Source organism: Ursus maritimus, unplaced genomic scaffold (assembly GCF_017311325.1).
Source record: "Ursus maritimus isolate PB19 unplaced genomic scaffold, ASM1731132v1 scaffold_26, whole genome shotgun sequence".
Taxonomy (NCBI): domain Eukaryota; kingdom Metazoa; phylum Chordata; class Mammalia; order Carnivora; family Ursidae; genus Ursus; species Ursus maritimus.
Window position 1 is genome coordinate 22,986,087 of NW_024425119.1, and position 20,327 is coordinate 23,006,413.

At 42.1% G+C, this 20,327-nt stretch overlaps 1 protein-coding gene across 2 annotated transcripts in view; it reads right to left on the reverse strand.

Moving 5' to 3' along the window:
• The window catches only part of BCAT1 (branched chain amino acid transaminase 1), a 99,889-nt gene extending 79,947 nt beyond the window's left edge, over positions 1–19,942 (reverse strand). Inside the window, exon 1 of one of the 2 annotated variants that reach the window (XM_008693130.2) lies at positions 19,479–19,942. In XM_008693130.2, coding sequence (XP_008691352.1) covers positions 19,479–19,484 — 6 coding nt within the window. In that variant the 5' untranslated portion in view covers positions 19,485–19,942. The remainder of the gene's footprint in view (positions 1–19,478) is intronic. The other variant, XM_040642252.1, reaches the window with a different exon arrangement.
• Between the last annotated feature and the right edge of the window lie 385 nt (positions 19,943–20,327).

The window sequence follows — 20,327 nt, forward strand, 5'->3', positions numbered from 1 at the left end:
AGCCCCACATCAGGCTCCTCCGCTGGGAGCCTGCTTCTCCCTCTCCCACTCCCCCTGTGTTCCCTCTCTCGCTGGCTGTCTCTATCTCTGTCAAATAAATAAATAAAATCTTTTAAAAAAAAAAAAAGGAATGGGATTAGCTTACAAAGCAAATGCAGAAATTATGACTTTAAAATAATGTAATCACCTATTGAGTAACCACGGGCTCAACAGTAAAGAAGCACACTTCTCTCTACCAGTCTATCTTCTGCCATTAAAAAAAGACAGTTTTAAAAGTGTTAGCGTACATGTGTTTTATGTTTACCCGGTTTGTTGTGGTGAGTCCAGCTACTTCAAATCATCAGAATAACAGCCTATTGGTCATAAATTATTTCTGACCAAATAAAATAGGCTGTAGCAGGTCTACACTGCAACTCAGCATCACCATACAACTCTTTAAAGCAGACAGCAGTACAAAGGAAGCATGGTTTGGTCACAGGAAGTTGGGCAAAACAGCAGATAAAGGAGATTAATGAGAATTATTTGGGGGAGGCAGTGTGAGGATTATTAAAGAACATCTATGCCAACGGTTTATTTTGTAGGCAATGGGGAAGCTTTTTAAGGCCCTGGATTCAAGAAGTTACAGGTGATAGCATCCCCCTGGGAATGTACAGCATCGGCTGGAGCAGGAGGAACTGGAAGAAGGTACCTTTTTGGGAGCGTATTCCAGCCCTCTGGGGCCTGACACAGGAAAAAAGGAGCAGACAGTGAACAGAGCGATTCTGCACCCAGCCCAGGTGGCAGATGGCAGACAAGGGGAGGAAGGCCAGTGTTCACTCGAAAGCCTCCAGTCTCCCCACATCATGTTTGACGCAGGTAGGCACGAATGGACAGTTCTCAAGGACGGAGGGCTCTTTCAGCGTGAGACTGTTCTAAGTCTGGATCCACAGAGCCAAGAGCCAACACCCCCTGGGATCCTGCCTTTAGCGACTGTGATTTGTACTCTTCCTCCTAGTGGGTGCCACGCGGTGTGGTGCCCGTGGTGTTGAGGCATGTTCCGTCCCAGCCGGGCAGCGTCCTCAGTGCTTTGCTTTCTTGATCCTAAGAGATATCACCTACCTGAGAGACCTTTGGATTATTTAATGAGACATTCAGCAGCATTCCCTCCACCTCAAGACAGCCAACGGACAAACTTTCTAAGAAATATCATTGTAGGGGCGCCTGGGTGGCTCAGTGGGTTAAGCGTCTGCCTTTGGCCCAGGTCATGATCCCAGGGTCCTGGGATCGAACCCGCATCGGGCTCCCTGCTCAGCGGGAAGCCTGCTTCTCCCTCTGCCTGCCGCTCCCCCTGCTTGTGCGCTCTCTCTTCTCTCTCAAGTAAATAAATAAAATCTTTAAAAAAAAAAAAAAGAAATATAATTGGAGAAGGAATGGATTTATGTTATATCTTTGGGACATTTTGTTTTAATAGCTCCCGTTAGCCAAAACTTGAGAACCTGCAAAGTTTCTCTCTAAATCCACTCCATGCCCCTTCCTCACCTCTGTAACCTTCTGCCATGAATGTAGTGTGTGTTTACTGTACAGACGCCAGGGACACATCAAAGGAAAGCATGAAGAGAAGAGGGGGGAAAAAAAGGAAAACTGTCTTAGTCCATCTGGGCTGTTCTAACAGAATACACAGACTGGAAACTTATAACAACAGAAATTTCTTTCTCACAGTTCTTTTTTTTTTTTTTTTAAAGATTTTATTTATTTATTTGACGGAGAGAGAGACAGCCAGCAAGAGAGGGAACACAGGCAGGGGGAGTGGGAGAGGAAGAAGCAGGCTCCCAGCGGAGGAGCCTGATGTGGGGCTCGATCCCAGGACTCTGGGATCACGCCCTGAGCCAAAGGCAGACGCTTAATGACTGAGCCACCCAGGCGCCGCTCTTTCTCACAGTTCTAACGTCTGGAAATCCAGAATCACAGTACCAGCATGGCTGGTGGGGGCCCTCTTTTGTTACAGATTTCTCAGTGTCCTCACATGATGGAAGGGGCAAGGGCTCTGTCTACAGCCTCTTTGATAAGGCATTAATCGTAGTCATGAAGGATGAGTCATCTCCCAAAGGCCCCACCTCCTAATACCATCCCTTTGGCAGTGACAATTCAACATGTGATTCTGAGGGGGGACACATTCAGACCAAAAAACAAGTCCCAAATTATTTAATACTTGTTAGGTAGTCACACACACACACACACACACACACACACACACACACTTTAGTGAAAGAACCAGGAGTCCTTATAAACTGACCTGTGAACCTGTTGTTCCCATCAAATGAGTCATCAAAGACTTGAGAGTTAATTCATTTGCAGGTCGGTGTTACCTGACGTAAAGACATGAGCACACACACCAACAAACACAAGATGTTCTTTATATGCACAGTCAGCACACTCCGTAATAACCACCACCTTCTATCAGATGCATCTTCCACCAGGCCCTAGTTCCCCACATATTTTACACTCATAACACTGTAAGGTAGAGATTATTACTATAAACCCTACTGTGCAGGTGAGAAAATTGCAAGAGGCTGGATGATCCGATGACTCACAGGACTCCGTGCTCACAGTTATGGATTATTATAGGATAAAAGAGAACACACGGCAAAATCAGCAAAGGGGAACGGCACATGGTACAAAGTTCAGAGGAAGCCAGGCACCACTGTCCCAGAGTCCTCTCCTAGCAGAATCACACGGGACGTACGTCATTCCTCCAGCAACAAGTCGAGACAACACACGGGAAATGCTGTCTACCAGGGAAGGGCTTTGAGGGTCGGTGCCCAAGGGCTTTACTGGGGGCTGGTCATGTAAGCACCGTCTACCTAGCACATACCAATATAATTTATACATCAATGCATGATACAGTATCTCTCTGAATAAGTATTTATTAAATTTATAAATCTAGATGTAAAAATATATTAAAAAGTATATAAAATATATATAGTTACACATATAAAAACTTCTCACTCATCTGTAAAATGGGAGACAGAATAATCAAACACCATTTACAGTCACCAAACCCCATTTCAACTCTAAGTTATATCTTCATTCGCTTATTAAAATTCTTATCTGAAACAACACTCATTTTGAGTTAAATTTCATCTCTTTGATGATGACAAAATGACAAAAAAATCCCGTTGTGGAGGAAAAAAGGAAAGAGTTCAAGGTGATCTGTATGGACAAACTAAGTAGTAGCACTGGAAACACTGAAAACGTTATTATTTCTCCTTAAAATATATGCCTGGGATTCCAATTAAACGTGGTAGACTGAACACATAGCTTTCTCCACATCTTTCCAGAAACTCACTGAAGCAGCAATATTTTTTAAAGCTTAATCCACAGGGAAAAGAGAATGGGACACAAGGCAACGGCAACGACTGACATCAACACATTCTGGAAGGCAGAAAGGTGATCGTGGACAAATAACTCCGTAGAAACTGGAACCATACTGCCCAAAGAAGGAGATATGGATGAAAAGCTGCTTTCTCTCACAGAATCTCAGAAACACTCAGAAGAGAGGCACCAGGGATTTTAAAAGGTGCAGCGGAAGCCAGGAGTGTTGATGAAAATCTGTACAACCATTTATGAGCAGCATTCACTTGAGAGAGTACAATCAGGAAGAGCTTTTTCTCTCATCCCCGCCCTTCAAACCCACCTCCGAATCTACCTCCCCCATGAGTTGATCAGGCTGGCCCAGTTGTGTTTCCAGTCACTTTTAGGTATCTTAAGCATTACTATCACAGTCTTGTTTCCAACTATGTCAAAGACTAACCTGATCTGAAAGAAAACTTCCACCTCCTATTGCAACCGAAAGCGGTGTCTCTCGGAGTGGCCCCCACCCCACCGCCCCCAGCAAGTTCGGGATGGACAGGTCCAGTGGGAATGGGGCCTCCTATTCCCCCCCTCCTTGTTCTACTTCCTCTCCAGCCCCCCGCCACTGCTTCTGCATCCCCCCAGATGATGTCTGGACCATGAGTGAGAGGAAATGGGAAGGCCTTATTTATCTGGGACCATTATAATCTGGCATTCCTTCCCCTCCAGAGGCAAATGCTCAAATGCTGTTTTTTTTTTTTAAGCATCATGGAGCATTTACGGATTCTGCACACACCCGTCTTCCCTCAGCCCCACTGCCAGAGAAGGCCTCTGCCCTACAGTTCCCTCCTGCAATGATGCACGATCTCCCTCACCTCTGGTGATGCCCCTTCAGCCCCAGCTCTGGCATTATGTCTTGCACAGCCTCTGACAGCTGGGCCCTCCTTGCCCCAGCAAGCAGCCTTCTTGGACAGGGTCCTGTCTAGGTGATTCCAATATGGCTCCTTTCTTCAACGTCCACAAAGCTCATGGGGTTGACAAACCCTTTCTTGACTCTCCCATCACAGGCAGCAACAGCCAGCCCTGACTGTCCCAGGGGAGAGTCAGAGCCCGATATTTCCCCTGACACCAAGAGGCCATGGAACACCAATCAAGTGCTCTCAAGAGTCTTCAGGTGCCACTCCAGACCTTTAAGGCAAAGGAACCTACCAATCTCCTCACAAAATGTTTGGAGAGTATTGTGTTGGAGAGATGGAAAAATCACTCCTTCCCTCCTCTGGGGTAAAGAAGGGGAAATGGCAAGCACACTTGCTTGGCCAAGAATTTTTTTTCCCAACTAATACTCTTCTTCCTTGCCTGCTCCATCTCCAGACTTCTTCTTCTTTTTCTTCTTCTTTTTTTTTTTATAAGATTTTTATTTATTTAAGGGGGGGGGAGAGAGAGAGAGAGAGAAAGAGAAAGCAAGCACAGCAGGCAGAGGAAGAGGGAGAAGCAGACTCCCCACTGAGCAGAGAGCCCGATGTGGGACTCGATCCCAAGACCCCAGGATCATGACTTGAGGGGAATGCTTAACCTACTGAGCCACCGATCCGACCATGCTTAACTGACTGAGCCACCCAGGAGTCCCTCTCCAGACTTCTTTTAAATATAAATTAGAGATAAGTAAGGAGTTAAAGGTTGCAGAATTGGTTTTGCTATTGTTCAGGAAAGCTTTGGGTATACCAGACCTGTCTGCTTGGAACGTGGAGGTACCTGTTGCTCTGTGCTCCGCACTGGGGCCCCCGTGGAGGTCACTGTCTCATTCGGCACCTTGTGTCACCCACAGGGGGCTCACACACACCTACCTCTGGGTCTCTATGCCCAGCAACACAGGGTAACCACCCCTTCCAGATTCCAGCAAGAAATGGCACGTGTGGTAACCAGAGAAATGACCACAAAAGAGCCAGGTCTGAGGGAATCCAAACACTGTTGTCAGGGGATTAAGCGAAAACCCACTTAATGATGAAAATGATGAAAGCTCCAGGCCCCTACCCCTGGTGGGCCTGTACAACACTGGCAGGAAGTCCTGTGCAGATTGGATGATTCTTCTTGCAAAAACTACATAACACCCTCAGAAAATACCTAGAGTTAAGACTATGTGGGAGTGCTCCAATAAAACGGCCTAGTCACTTCCATGTGATCACGTAACTGAAACAACCAGAGAAGGGGCCAAGCATGCCACAGAGCTTCCTATAGGATTCTTCATTCCTCGTTCTTAAATATAGATTGCTACAAGTCACCAGATATTCAAGGAAAGCCTACTAACATGAAAGGCAACCTCCCCCAACCCCCACCGAAAAACACAGAAACAAAAATGGGTGTGGGGGAGGGGCAATGCAGACAGCAGAAGAAAACATTTTAATTAATTTTCTCAGAAATATAGAGATTTTTCATCCATGAAACAAGAACAGGATGTTATTTTTTTAAAAAGAGTAGTTAGAGGGGTGCCTGGGTGGTGCAGTCAGTTAAGCATCTGACTCTTGGTTTCAGCTCAGGTCGTGATCTCAGGGTCATGAGATCGAGCCCCACATCAGGCTGTGTGCTCAGCACAGAGTCTGCTTAAGTCTCTCTCTCCCTCTGCCCCTCCTCCATATGTGCATGTGCACTCTCTCTCTCTAATAAATAAATCTTAAAAAAATTTAAAAAGGAATAATTAGAGAATTTTAAAAGCTCTTAGAAATACGAAGGCTAAAATATTAGAAAAAAAAGGTTGGAATATAACATTGATGAAATCATCCCGACCCAAAAAATTGGACACAAGAGGAGAAAAAAATTTAAAAATTAGAGGATAGGGGCATCTGGGTAGCTCAGTCGATGAAGCATCTGCCTTCAGCTCAGGTCATGATCTCTGGGGGGCGGGGAGGGTCCCTGCTTAGCAGGGAGTCTGCTTCTCCCTATCCTTCTTGTCTGCCCCTCCTCCCCTGCTTGTGATTTCTCTCTCTCTCACACACAAATAAATGAATAAAATCTTAAAAAAAACAAAAACAAAAAAAAACCAAAGCCAATATATTGCTTGGAAAATCTCAACTACACATCCAACTTCATCATGTACAAGTTCTGCTTTCCACATAAATATAATACACATTCCACTAAGCTTTCTTCCACTATGTAACAAGGATCCCCTTTCCTCTGGTTTCCATGAACACGTTCCTCAATGTTTTCTGAGCCCTCATTAGCAATGCTTTAACAGCCATGTTTCTACCAATAGTCTATGACTTTTTAGGTATTCAGTAAGATTTTATATATTTTTCTCTACCATGTCCTGCACTTCAAGTCTTCACCAGCAGCACCTTTAATTTCCATATTTTTTACCAGCAATCCATTTCAAAGCAATCCAGGCTTTTTCTACCAGCTCCTCAAAGTTCTTCCATTCTCTGCCCAGTGCTCAATTCAAAACCTTGTCCACATTTTCAGGTATTTGTTACGGCAGCACCCCACTTCCAGGTACCAAAATCTGCATTCATTTCCTATTGCTGAACAAATTACTGCAAATTCTGTGGCAAAAGAAGAGAAATTTATTATCTTACAGTTTCAGAGGTCACAAGTTCTAAGTCAAGGTTAGCAGGGCTGCATTCCTTCTGGAAGCTGTAGGGTGAGAATCTATTTCCCGGCCTTTTCCAGCTTCTAGAAGCCATAGAAGCCACTTACATTCCTTGGTTCATGCCCCCTTCCTCCTCCATCTTCAAAGCAAGCAGTGAAGCATATGCAAACCTAAAACTCTCTCTCTCTCTCTCTCTCTCTCTCACACACACACACACACACACACACACACACGCACCGCCCTCTGCTGCTATTATCACATCTCTTCCTAACCATGACCATCCTGCTCCCTCTTGTAAAGATCCTTGTGATTAACTTGGGTCCACCCAGATAATTAAGGATAATCTCCCCATCTCAAGACCCGTAACTTATCCACATCTGCAAAATCTCCTTTCTGGGGATTAGGACATGAACAACTTTGAGGGGCCATTATGCAGCCTACCACAATCACCAGCCATACAATGGACCAGGCATCAGAATGCATACAGTTGCATGGTAGTAAAAGGTAGTATGTTCGCTGCCCTTAAGAAATATATGATCTAGTGGGAGAGACAAACATCAATCCCCAAATCACAATGATAATCACACCAGTGAATAATTGGAGATTGCAGCTAGTGCTCTGAAAGACTGGGAATCACAGGGGGTCATGAGGGTCTCTCTGAGGTGGCAACATCCAGTCTGAGGCTGGCAGGGCGATAAGATGCTGGTTAGATGAGAAGTAGGAAGAAGACCTGAGCAGAGGGATCAGCAAGTACAAAGGCCTTGAAGAAAAAGTTTGGGGGATGAGGGGCCGTGGCCACAGTGGTAACAAGGTGAGGCTGCAAAGGGGAGAGGAGCCAGATCCCTCGGGGACTTCTAGAGCATAGTAGAAACTTTGAGTTTTATTCAAAGCATAACAGGTAGGGGCTCAGGAATCCTTTTAAGCAGATGAATGATGTCATTGCTCCATGGAGATCAGATTAGGGGTAGGAGATGGGGGTGAGCAAGAAACATACGTACTCAGCGAAGAGAAGACATTGGCTTAAGCTGAGCACATGGCAGCTAAAGTGGAGAGAACTGTACAAATGTCTTCTGTATCTTGGACAAAAATAACCCACAGGACTTGTAATTTAGTGTGATTCAAAAGTCGAGGGAATGGCCATAGGTGTGGGTGGCATCTGGGAAACGTAGCAAGTTAATGGAGATGAGAAATTAAAGGGACTGAGATACCAGAAAGGAAAATACGCCATCCATGCACCTTGAAATAATACAGAAAAACAAGTCTTGTGTTGGAAGAGAGAAGCAGAAACCAAGTGCTAAAATCTTCAGCGGATAATGGGAGCAAAGTGACCAGGCTGTCTTTCAATGACAGTTACAAGGAAGAAATAGGGTTTCTATTTGCTTGGGGTTTTACAGGAGGAGCCTGACGTGGAAACAGCACTGGGCACAGTAAAGGAGATCAGCACCCCTCCAATTCTGAGAGAGGAAGGTGGAGAAAACGAGCGACATCCACTAGAGGTTGGTAGGGAAGTGACCTCACCTAAGGCCGGGACGAGCAGGATATATTTAGGGAAGGTGAGGGGGAATGTGCTAATATTGACTTGCAAAGGGTATTGTGGACACATCTAGGTGCGAGGTTCCAGTGTGGGCTGAGTCAAGACAGAAAACACAGAGCATCAAGAGAGAGTGAAGGTGAATGAGGGCCCTGTGAACAAGGCGTAACAGGATGCATTTCACTGGTTGCCAGGTCGCCAGTGTTGTGACTTCCAACAGTTCGGTCCCTGGAGGATGCACAACTCAGGGCTGTGTTGACCAGTGGTCTGGAAGGGAGGCTGGGCAGATGTTTCCTCTTGGTCTTCTATGGTAAGTAAATGCATGGTTGAATCTACGTCCAGAAGTCTGAGGTTGGACAGAAGTGGAACACATGTGTCTAAGATGCACTCATGTCTTCATTCATCTGGCCTTCTTTCACGGTTCTGCTCAAACTTCATTTCCACTGGAAAGCCCTTCCTGATTTCTCTGACTCATCTTTGTTACGCACCTCTGTACCTTCCGCAGACTTCTACTGTGGCAACTATTATACTTCACTGCATTTGTTTTTTTATACATTTGTCTCCCTGAATAGTTATTTCTCAAGAGTAAAAATAATGCTTGAATTACTTCCATTTGCCTATTAACCTAGTACAAAGCCTGATAGCCTTAGTAAGAGCTATGTAAGTATTTAACCAAATGGAACTCGAATCAATCATTGTTTGCTGGTCACTACTATATAAATTTTAGTTTAAAGTAGAGTTTATATACTCTTAATATAACAGTTACTGTAAAGTTACGTGTACACATTATATTTAACTTGCCTTCTCAATAGATCATTTTCAATTGGTTAAAATTAAATACAACAGTTTGAAATATTGTCAAGATATATATATCCTTCATCTTAACTGAACTATGTGAATTACCCAATAGTTCTGGTTTATTTCTGAATTTCCCAAAATTTCAGGTTTTCTTGATAATGGCTTTAGAGTCAAGTTAAGTCCACTGTAAGGCATTTCCATTTCTCTTTTTCATTTCAATAAACTCAGGTGTCAAAAATCAAACAATATGTAAACATGTACAGTGAAAAGTCTCATGAAGATTTTCCCTTTTTTTTTTTTAAATTTTCCTCTTGTATACATAGAGAGCCTACTCATTCTTCTCTCCACTGATTTTTTTTACCTCATTCTTTTTCACACCTGATAAATACGTGAGTGAGTTCTAATCTTTAGTTATTACAAACATTGCTGCAATAAATACTCTTGTTCATACATCATTTCACATATTTACAAGTACATACAAGGCATTTCCAATTAAACTAAGTATTAACAATGATGTTGAACCATTAAATCTATCTCATGTGGGCACGTGATGTAATGAGCACTGGGTGTTCTATGCAACTGATGAATCACTGAACTCCACCTCTGAAACTAAAACATTATATGTTAATTAATTGAATGTAAATAAAATAAAATAAAATTTCCAGCAAACATAGAGAAAAAATATGATCTTAATTTATTTATTTTGAGAGAGAGAGAGAAAGAGAAAGCAGGCGTGCCGTGGGGAGGGGAGGGGCAGAGAGAAAGGGAGAGAATCTTGGGCAGAGTCTGCCCTGAGCACGAAGCCCGACGCAAGGATTGATCCCACAACCCCAAGATCATGGCCCAAGCTGTCAAGAGTCAAACATTTAACGAACCAAGCCACCCAGTGCCCCGATCTTACTTTTAAAATAATTTAATGATCCATCCTTTAGTAAAACATTTTGATTATATTTATCCCAAAGGATGGATCATTAAATTATTTTAAAAGTAAGACCATATTGTTCCTGTTTACTGGAAAATTTTTCCTCAATAGAAAAGACAGAATTCTTATTTTCCTTGTTATACCAAAATTACTTAAGGCTATCAATTAAGCTAGTGAATCGCGTAAGTCCTAAAACATATCATACATATACTAACATATTAACCAAATATTTCAATCCTAAATCAGTTTAATTATACAATTTAATTTAGCTTAAATAGATAATTTAAATAGATAATTTAAGCTAAATTAAACCGATTTAGGGTTGAAAAGGATATCGGTTCTTTTTAAAAAATTTTTGCTGCTGTTGTTCATATTTGTTGTCAACTAAACAGATAAATAAGAAATAAATGTAACATGATGTATTAGTTATGGTACGTAATAAATTTACCTTGAATTTAAGATACCAATAGCGTGATCCTACAAAGAATGATTGCTCTCTGAGCTGTATTATTTCAAATATTAAATATTAGAAATAATATTTTAAACTGATATTAAAAATAAATTGGGTTACTAATAACTACTAATTTCATACTAAAAAATTATCTCATGTAATTAAGTTCATATGGCTGCAAATGACTCATCATTCCCAGCTTCAAAGTGTTGTCCTTTAACAGCAAGTCGTAGACCGATGGGTTACTGTAAATCATGTTCTTGGAACATTGGTCAAGAGGAAGGAAGGTGCCTGGTTGACGAGCAGGGATGACGTTAATGTTAAGAGGCATGCATGAAATTATTAAAGGCACATAAAACTCATTGACATCCTTTACCTACATATCCACGGAATGACTGACATTACTAATAGAGTATTTGCTCTAATGTTACTGAAAAAGACGGGGCGCCTGGGTGGCACAGTGGTTAAGCGTCTGCCTTCGGCTCAGGGCGTGATCCTGGCGTTCTGGGATTGAGCCCCACGTCAGGCTCCTCCGCTATGAGCCTGCTTCTTCCTCTCCCACTCCCCCTGCTTGTGTTCCCTCTCTCGCTGGCTGTCTCTATCTCTGTCAAGTAAATAAATAAATAAATCTTAAAGAAAAAAAAAAAAGAAAAAAAAAGAAAAAGAAAATGCCAGTTTAGTTAATAACATTGTACTTTATGGGGCACCTGGGTGGCTTAGTTGGTTGAGCGTCCAACTCTTTGTTTTGCCTCAGATCATGATCTCAGGGTCTTGGGATCAAGCCCCATGTCAGGCTCTGCCCCTCTTCCCCTCGAGGTGTGTGCACTCTCTCGCAAACAAATAAAGAAAGAAATCTTAAAAAAAATAACATTGTACTTTAAAACCAAGCAATGAAAACATACATAATGTTATATGATATTTTTTTTAAAAAAGCAAAAAGACTCATGGCAAATGAGTCAGCATAGCCAAGCATAATTGGTTGATGTGTATAACCAGAAGGAAAAAGAAATAAGTTAATTATCAGGAAACTTTAAACAGTGAATATACCAGCTGGCAGAACTGTCCACAGAAGATTTGAAAAGTCTTGGTTGTCGAAGTATTTAAGTGGAATAGAACTGAAAGCTAGAAAAATAAACTCGAAAGAACAATCCTTCTTTGGCAGAAGTAAATGCCTAAAATGACCTAATAGATTTTTTCTTTCAAAATTCCAGTATTCAATGAACAGTGCCTCTAAGTGCCTCTTTTGTTGGATTTGTTTGTCAGTGTATGCATTCATTAGATTGCTTAAGAACTGCATTGTTCGCAACAACAACAACAAACATGTTAAACGGTATTGGAATTGGTTAACATTCCCAGACATGTGACTTTGTTCTATATTCTAAGTCAGCTCCTTGGGATATGACGGGGGAGTTTCCCGTTACAAACTGCCGAAATATGAAAACAGAAGTGATTTAGCAGAGCGGCAGTGCTGGGTTTATTGTAGAATTTCGTGGTTTTCAGTTCATATTGCTATGAATTTTCCCAGAAATATTTATAATCTGTTTACGCTTACAGTCTATTTGCAATCTACATAGTTTCACCACTGACATTCTGTAAAAAATCAATCAGGAAATAACAGCTATATAAAATGAGTTTGGCAACAGGCATTAAAATATATAAATACTTACTGTTCTCTATGTGTTTATAAACCTTTATCTTTTGGGAGTTGGTTAAAGTTTTGACTCCAAACGAATCCAGATATGGAAAGATGTAGCTGCTGTTTGGAAACGAAGAGGTAAAAAACACAATCTGACCTATGAAACCTAGAAATAGTAGATGATTTAACTCAGCTTATATTTGTAAAGCACTAACGATGGTGCAAGGTTCAGGCCAGAGGAGAGGAAAGGTGAGTGCAGAGACACTGCAGGGTATGATAAGTGTCTGATATAAGATATCCTAACTTCAAAATGTAACTCTATTCTTACCTCTCCACCTTCCACCCATGTTCATTTCACTGTGAAAAAGTCAATGTTCTCAAAACATTGCGAGTGAGCCACAGAGTGAGGGGTGTGCCGGAGGGCACAGACAGGGAGAGGCATAAATGGGGAGAAAGGGGTTAGGAACGAATATGTGGAAATGTAAGCGCTCATTCTGAGATACAGCAACACCCCCATTATGACTGGAGGAGTGCACAGATAGAAAAGTGATGGGAGAACAGATTAGAAAAAGACCTCATGCACTACGCTCAATTCAGTAGACAATAGGGAAATCATAGAGGTATTCTGAGTGATGGAATGACAGAATTAAAATAGTGCCTTAGGAAAATTCAGCTTGAGACCAGTCAAGAAACCTGAAATAATTCAAGCAAGAAGCAACGAGAGCATAAATCAGTCCATTAGCAACGTGAAAGAGAAATCCATATAGATATGGAGAAAACAGAATCCACAGGGCAGGATATCTCATTGAATGGGGCTGGGGGGGGGGCAAGAGAAAAAGAAAGAAGTAAAAGATTGTTGACATAGGATCAAATATCCACCCTTGCTACAATCAGCTGTGGCTGAAGTGGGGTCACCTGGTAGGAACATGGCCTTGTAGGTCTGCTCCTTTGACAGGCACTACAGGTAGGGAATTATATCTAAGAAACGGGAAAATGAGGCACCCAAAACTATAAAACTCTACTTAAAAATTATGTATTAACCCTGTTTAACCAAACAACCATGCACACACTTCAAAACTAGATTGAGACCAAAGCTATTAGCGCACAGATTTCTATAAATCAAGTTCCGTTCTGTGACTAGTGTAGGGATCAAAATATGCCCCTTTGACATAAGGGTTCCTTTGAGCTAACAGCAATTGAGATCCAAGAGCTGCAGAAAGAAGCCTTCCTTGAGTTTCCCTTCTGACTAAAAGCAGATACTTCTGAGAAAGTTTTACAGCATTAAGACAGAAAGTCAGCAATGAGATGGACCTGCCCAAACAATCCTTACCGCCCTAGATTCCCCCAACGTATTCACCTGCCCACAGTCTGATGCACTTGGAAGCCTAAAACCTGTGCCTTTATCCTAGTTGCTTTCCTACAAGTTTATCAATCTTCGTTAAGATGCTGTGTAAGAGCCAAGTCCTGATGACCCTTTTGTGTTACTCATCACTGAATTTCTCTCCTGTGCATGTATGCTGCATGAGCTAATAAAGTTTTTCTTCTCTTGTTAATCTATCTTTTGTAGGTCTAATTTGCACCGCCCCAGGGACAGATCCTAAGAGGGTATCGGAAAACAGTTTTTATTCCTCTCCTACACTATACACCTTAGATCTTTATGAAATAAACATAAAGAAGAAACTGATAGTTCACATGCTGCTAATAAACAAGCAGACTGCCTTTCTGTTTGAGCTAAAGGCAGGTGATTATTTGGGGTTTTTCAATATTCAAAGGATAGCACGGATCTTTTATATATTTTCATACCTCAGCTGATTACAGAGGCAAGAGCCAATAGGTCTCTACTGCTTTTAATAACTAGATCATTTCAGTGTTTTCCATCAGTTTCCCATGCTATATGGACTCTACTGTCCCGGTTTCAATAACAAATAACTGAGATACAAAATTGTATGCCTATGCGTGTGTGTACATTTTGCTGGAGAGATTGTTTATACTTCTCATAAGATTTCCAACATGACATCAGACAGAAGAGACCCTAGAAGCACTGGTAAAGTGGATAGCGCACTGGACTAGGACTCAAAGTATCTAGTTTCTATTATGCTCTGCTATTTGTGATCTTAAGCAATTCTAGTATTCTGATCTTTATTTTCCTTGTCTGTAAAATGAGGTTAATAATAGCTGCATGCAAAACATACACGTTTTGAGGTTACAATTCAATGTTATGTAATTTATATGGCATTTAGAAATATTAAGCATCCTTATCTTGGTTTGGCAAAGAAGTCCTCCTTCAAGCTTGGATGTATTTCTTCTATAAACACCAGCACTAACCTTGCAAATATACATAACATTCACAACGTTGAAACCCACGGAATCCCTGAGGGATGCCGTATGCTTCCAGCGTAAACGTTATAGCTTCATTTTAACTCTACTTTTTATCATCAACATTCAAATTAACATTTACTGTGATTTCAGATTCCTGAACTAACATCTAGTACTAAAATCAAAACAATATAACTATGAATCCGAATCAGCTAAAATAAAATGTACTCAGCAAATTCACCCTTAAATGTAGCGGTGGAATGCTAACAGCTGCAGAGCGATCACTCTGTGCAAATCCAACCTTGGCCTCATGCCCAAACTTTGTTGAGATCTTTGCTGGTCACGTAAGAGATATCTGTGGCATGTTTGGCCTAGAACATCCCAACAGGTGCTCCTTCTGTCTAGACTTATAAGGAGCCAGACAGGATTCGAACGTTCTAATTACATCCTAGGCTTCTTAGCACTTTCTACGGCAAACAGTTAAAATAGTAAAAGCATTTCCCGGATTAGGTTAGGCTATAAATGCAATTGATCAAATATTCAGATCTACATATCAAAATAAAGAATTAATAAATTGGTTCTTTTTAGCTGAACAAAATGACAAGTGTTAAGGGAACTAGTTGGGTTTTACAAGTATTTGACAATTTTTCCATGACAAAGAATCATGTGTTTTTCACTACAACTTCTCTGGATTATTGCTTGTGGTAATATAATTTCCTCTATTTTTTTTTTTAACTTGTCTTCCCTTTTTCCTCTCTTTGACTTTTTTCCTGCATTTTTGGAGCATGAATAGCTCTTTTAAGATTTTTCTCTCTCCCATTAATCACCAAACACAAGAGAAGTATTTTTGCAAAATAGCTTTTCTCACCAAAAAGGTACAGCCAGTATGACAAGAGAAAAATGTTTATGTGATGGGCTATGCTGCATTAATATGGTGATTTAATTTCTAAGTTATTTTTAAAATAAAAATACTCAATTTCTAGAGGTAATATCTTCAGCTTGTGGACTTGAGAGAACTAATCAGAAGCACAGGTGCAATTCGCACTTGAACCCTGGTGTTATCTTTTGGCTTTGCATTCACCATTGCCGTGGTGAATCAGACCAGATCTTAGGATTAAAATGTTTGCAAATATTTGCAAAGTAGTATTTGTAAATAGAGTATCCCGAGTGCTTAATTTTGAAACACTTAAAAAACCTGAGTTGCACCTCACATTTATGCCTCAGTTGATTTATGCAGAATCCAATGTCGAAGGCGTTAGTTGAAGGGGCACTGACATGCATTACCAAATGGGCTACAAACACGCAGGAAAGCCTATCAGTTGGAATGCTTACCATGTTATGTTAAATGTTTAGAGCATTTGGACAGCTGTTGAGGGAATAAAGTTGCAACGAAGACTGCCCACATTTACAACTGCAAAGGTAACAGACCAGACAGTTTCCTCCTGTGCTCAGAAAGAATGATGGTACCATATACAAAGGAGAGCATGCCTGGGATAATAATGCCTATCGTGGAAGTTCCTAGATTCTCTCCATCATATGATAACCAAATCCCCTTAGGCATAAGGGTGAACATTCATTCCACTGGGTTTCCCTACGGTGGCATCTATTATTTATAGGAATTGTGGTTGCCAAGTCTAAAGGGAAAAAGAGAAAGCTCTTAATTTCTGTCTTCCTACATCCAGTGAAGTCATTTGAAAAAGCGGACAAGGTGAAACCCCAAAAGATATAACCAACCCAAACACTCAAGATGGCCAGTTTAGAAACAAGTTTTCACTGACGCACAGAAACAGTTACTCATAAGCCCAGACCTCTCAGGTTAATAACACTATTATCGAACTGTTCACTTCACTGGTTTATATCTTGATATTAGAAATAAGATGTTTAAGGGGAGTAGAATATGCCACGCCAAAAATATGCCTCTTTGGCATAATAATTATATTGGACTGGTTATTTTTGAAAGATGTCAGACACAGGACAATCTCTGAAAACAGAGTGGGAGTTGCATTTTTCTGAGGCAAATTTACATTTATAAGGGACATCTCCATTTTTCAGGGCGACTCCCACCTCTGTACAGGGTGTCTCTTCTCTGAAGAGAAGGATAACTAAGTGTCAAAACACTTACCAATGGGGAGAGTACTGATTAAATCTGCAACCTACCCTTATTGCGCTCAGCCTGAAAACTTTCCAGCCTGGCTCCCCCTCTCACCACACCTCCCAGCCTCTTTCCTTTGTCTTTAGCTGAAGATGATATTTAAGGTGGTAGCTTGGGCCATTTTGGGGAGTTACTTTTCCTGGATATCTCCTATGTATACAGGAGGTACACATGTTATTAAACATTGTTTTTGTTTTTCTCCTGTTAATCTGTGTTTTATTACAAGGGGGTCTCAGCCAAGAACCTCAAAGGGTAGAGGGAGAATTATTTTTCATCCCCTACAGAACTAAAAGTCCTGACCTGAAATAAGGGATAAAATCTAAAATTATGAAAACATTGGAAAAACACACAGCTACTGAAGGAAACCGCAACTTGTTTTTCATTCTTAGCATAAATCTCTGTAATAATCAAATGACTGCTTTCAACTTTCTTTTGTAAGGTTTTAAACCCATTTCAAATCATTGGACCTTCTCAGGGTTCAGTGAGCTGATTGGGCAAGAGAAATTCTCATATACAAATGGAAAATGTTCTTTCCTTCCTTTCTCTCTGTAGTTCTAAAATCAAATGAAATGATTTATTATGGAAACTCACTAAATAAAATATAAGCCCAAATTAAATTCTTGTCTTCTCTTTTTTTCCTCCCTTTTTCCCTTTTTTTTCACCACCAGTTTCTACCAATGCCCTTTTGTTAGGCCTGCTGCACTAGCTATGTATGCATCCCCGAGCCTTGCCTGGGCCACATCCTGTGTCTGGAAAGTAAACTCCCCTCCCTGCCAGGCCCCAGGTCCTACCCTCTGCACACACACAAACAGCCCTCTCTACTCTTGCTGCCAGTCAAACCCTCTGGCTTCCTTCACTTAACTATACATCCCTGACAATGACTTCTCTTGTCTCTATCTCTTTAGATATACAACTCTTTCAAATCTCCACCTTAATTCAGTCAATCATAATAGGCACTACTCTTCTTATGCACATTCCATTCAATGTATATGCTAGTTTTCTTTACTCAGTTGCACATGCTGTACGTGTCCATCTTAAAATAGAAGCTCCCAGGGAAGGGAGCCATGTCTGGAACATGTGCCAAGATCAGAGCCTATCTTGGTGCCATGTGCAAGTAACATTAAAAAAAAAAAAAAAAAGGCGAGAGGAAAGTAGAAATTTTTGGTAAAAACAACAAACTTAAAGGAACCTCATGTACTTCTTAGATCATACCTAGAAAACAATCTTTTCTTTCCCAATGTCAGTAAAATATCAGAAAAGAGATATGAGACGACTTGAAGATATCTTCTGGTTCCCTGTGTTATAAAAGTACCTTGTAGAAGGGACAGGGGTTTTGGGACTCATGTTAAAGCATCCATGAATTTACAAAAATGCGTAAAAACTACAACTCCACGTAGCACAGGGAAACCTGGGATAGGAAGTGTTTATTCTCCTAATTTTCTCCTTTTACTCACTAACCCTATAGGTGATCAAAGTGTATTTTTCAGTTGAAATTAGACAGGAACGAGCAGGGCAGAAATAGAACATGTGACTATGGAAGGAAAGGCTGCTAGATTTTTCACTGCAGCACACTTGCATGATCTCATTTTAACAAGGAACAGCGCTTCTACTCAGTTCCCGATTATCTTAGCAGAAATTTTTGTTTGGTGAAAGAGACACCATTTACACATTATTTCTTGTAAGTGGAATTGTAGATTGGGATGGCTTGTGGGTAAGTACGTGCAGTTGAGAACCATCCTTCAATCTCCCTCCTTCAAAATGCTGAAACATGGGCTGATTTCTCCCAAAAGTTCAGGCTGCATATCTCTTCTTTCCAAGGTATTTTTTATTCACTTATTTGAGAGAGAGCACGAGCCTGGGTGAGGGGCGGAGGGAGAAGCAGGCTCCCAGTTGAGCAGGGAGCCCATTGCAGGCCTCGATCCCCGATCCTGGGATTACGACCTGAGCGGAAGGCAGACGCTTGACCGACTGAGCCACCCAGGCGCCCCCTCCCATGATATTTAGGTGACAGGGCTACCTGCTCATCCTTCACTTTCCTTTTAAAAAGCTGCTCTTCAGTTTTTAATGTCATTGCAGTTTTCCAAGGCTGTAAGAAGAGGAAGACACCAGCGTCTTTCCTACACCTAAACCATTGGAGGTAATAGGCAGCTAGGCTAATTATCCTTGATTAGCATAAGAATGAAAACCATTAGGGCGGCTCCCTCAGTTTAATAAAAGAATGCCCTTAGGCTAATATGACTTGCAAAGGGTAGAAGCTTTTAATTCCCACAAGCAAAAGACTAGCTTTCTGCTTTTAATAGCGCTGAGGCAGTTTTCCCTCTCATCCCCTGGCTCTTCACCTCCCTCCTTCATTCCACACACCCACCAGGAAACCCCTGTTTTCAGGCAGAAACACCCCCAAGACCTCTTCCCCCCAAATCCCCCACCGCCTGTGCATCTTAGCAATTGAAAAAAGCTTCCTCTTCCTTTTCAAACTTCAAAACAGGTAGGGGAGGGAGCTGCGAGCAGCCTTTCATCTCCGCTCACAAATGCAGTTGTGAAAAAGCCTGAGGAGGCACATCCTGTGAGCAAGTTTGAAAAGAAAAGAATGGAAGGTCCCGACCAACGATGAGCGACAAAGAAGGTACGAAAAACGTCTGCGTGGAAACACACCACGGTAGTCTTTCTTCCGTTCCCTTTCTGCCAGCCGTGTCTCTGAGGCATCGCAGGCTCGATCCATACACACGTTTTTGTAAAACACAGCCCAAATCGTAAGCAGTTACCTTCATGGTTCGGTGGGCCGTGGGGAGCGCCGCAACTGCGCGCAAGGCAAGGCCGGTGCGTCCCAGGCCCTCGTGGGGTGCGCGGGCGGACGGCTGCGGCGCGCGGCGGCGGCGGGAATGAATGCCCGGGGAAGCGGCCCGCGTGGCGGCTGGTACACGTGGCGGGCGGGAGTGCAGCCCGGCCCTCTCGCAGCGGAGATCGCGGGCTCTCTGGCAGATTGCATCAGCAGGAAGAGTCTTGAGGCTGTGTTTCCCCCAGACCGCCCCCAGAGGGTAGAGTCTCTCCCAGCACCGAGTCAGACCCAGCGCCCGTGCTAGCCTCCCCCACCACTCACTCCTGGGTGGTGCCAGTGTTTCCCAACACGTTTCCACACGTTACCCCTCAGTTACTGACGGCGAGTGCCGCGATGCCAAGGAGAAGGAGGAAACGATTATGATCGCCACTCCTTTCTCTTAGTCTGCTGCCTGCCCGCCTCACTTCCCACTATCCCCGAAGTAACTTTCGCGCACGTCCTGTTCAAAATTATACAGCGGATTCTCATCATCGAAAGCAGAACATTTTAAACGTATTTTTTAATGGAAAGAACATGTGTCTGGTTTTTAAAAGTTTGCCAGTTTCTCTTTCTGCCACTCTTTGTTTCAGTTCCACAGCCCATCCTCGGGTTTTTGCCAGGTTCTTTTGGATCTGGAAAAATAATCCTTAATCCTTTGAGCATATAGAATTCGTTCTGATTTGAACATTGCCTGGGCCCAGTTCATCCTCTGTGGGATGCCTCCCCACTTCACAGGAGTTCCAGCGCTGCTACTTTTCCAGGTTAGGCTCCCGGGCTTTGCTTAAATACCCTTAAA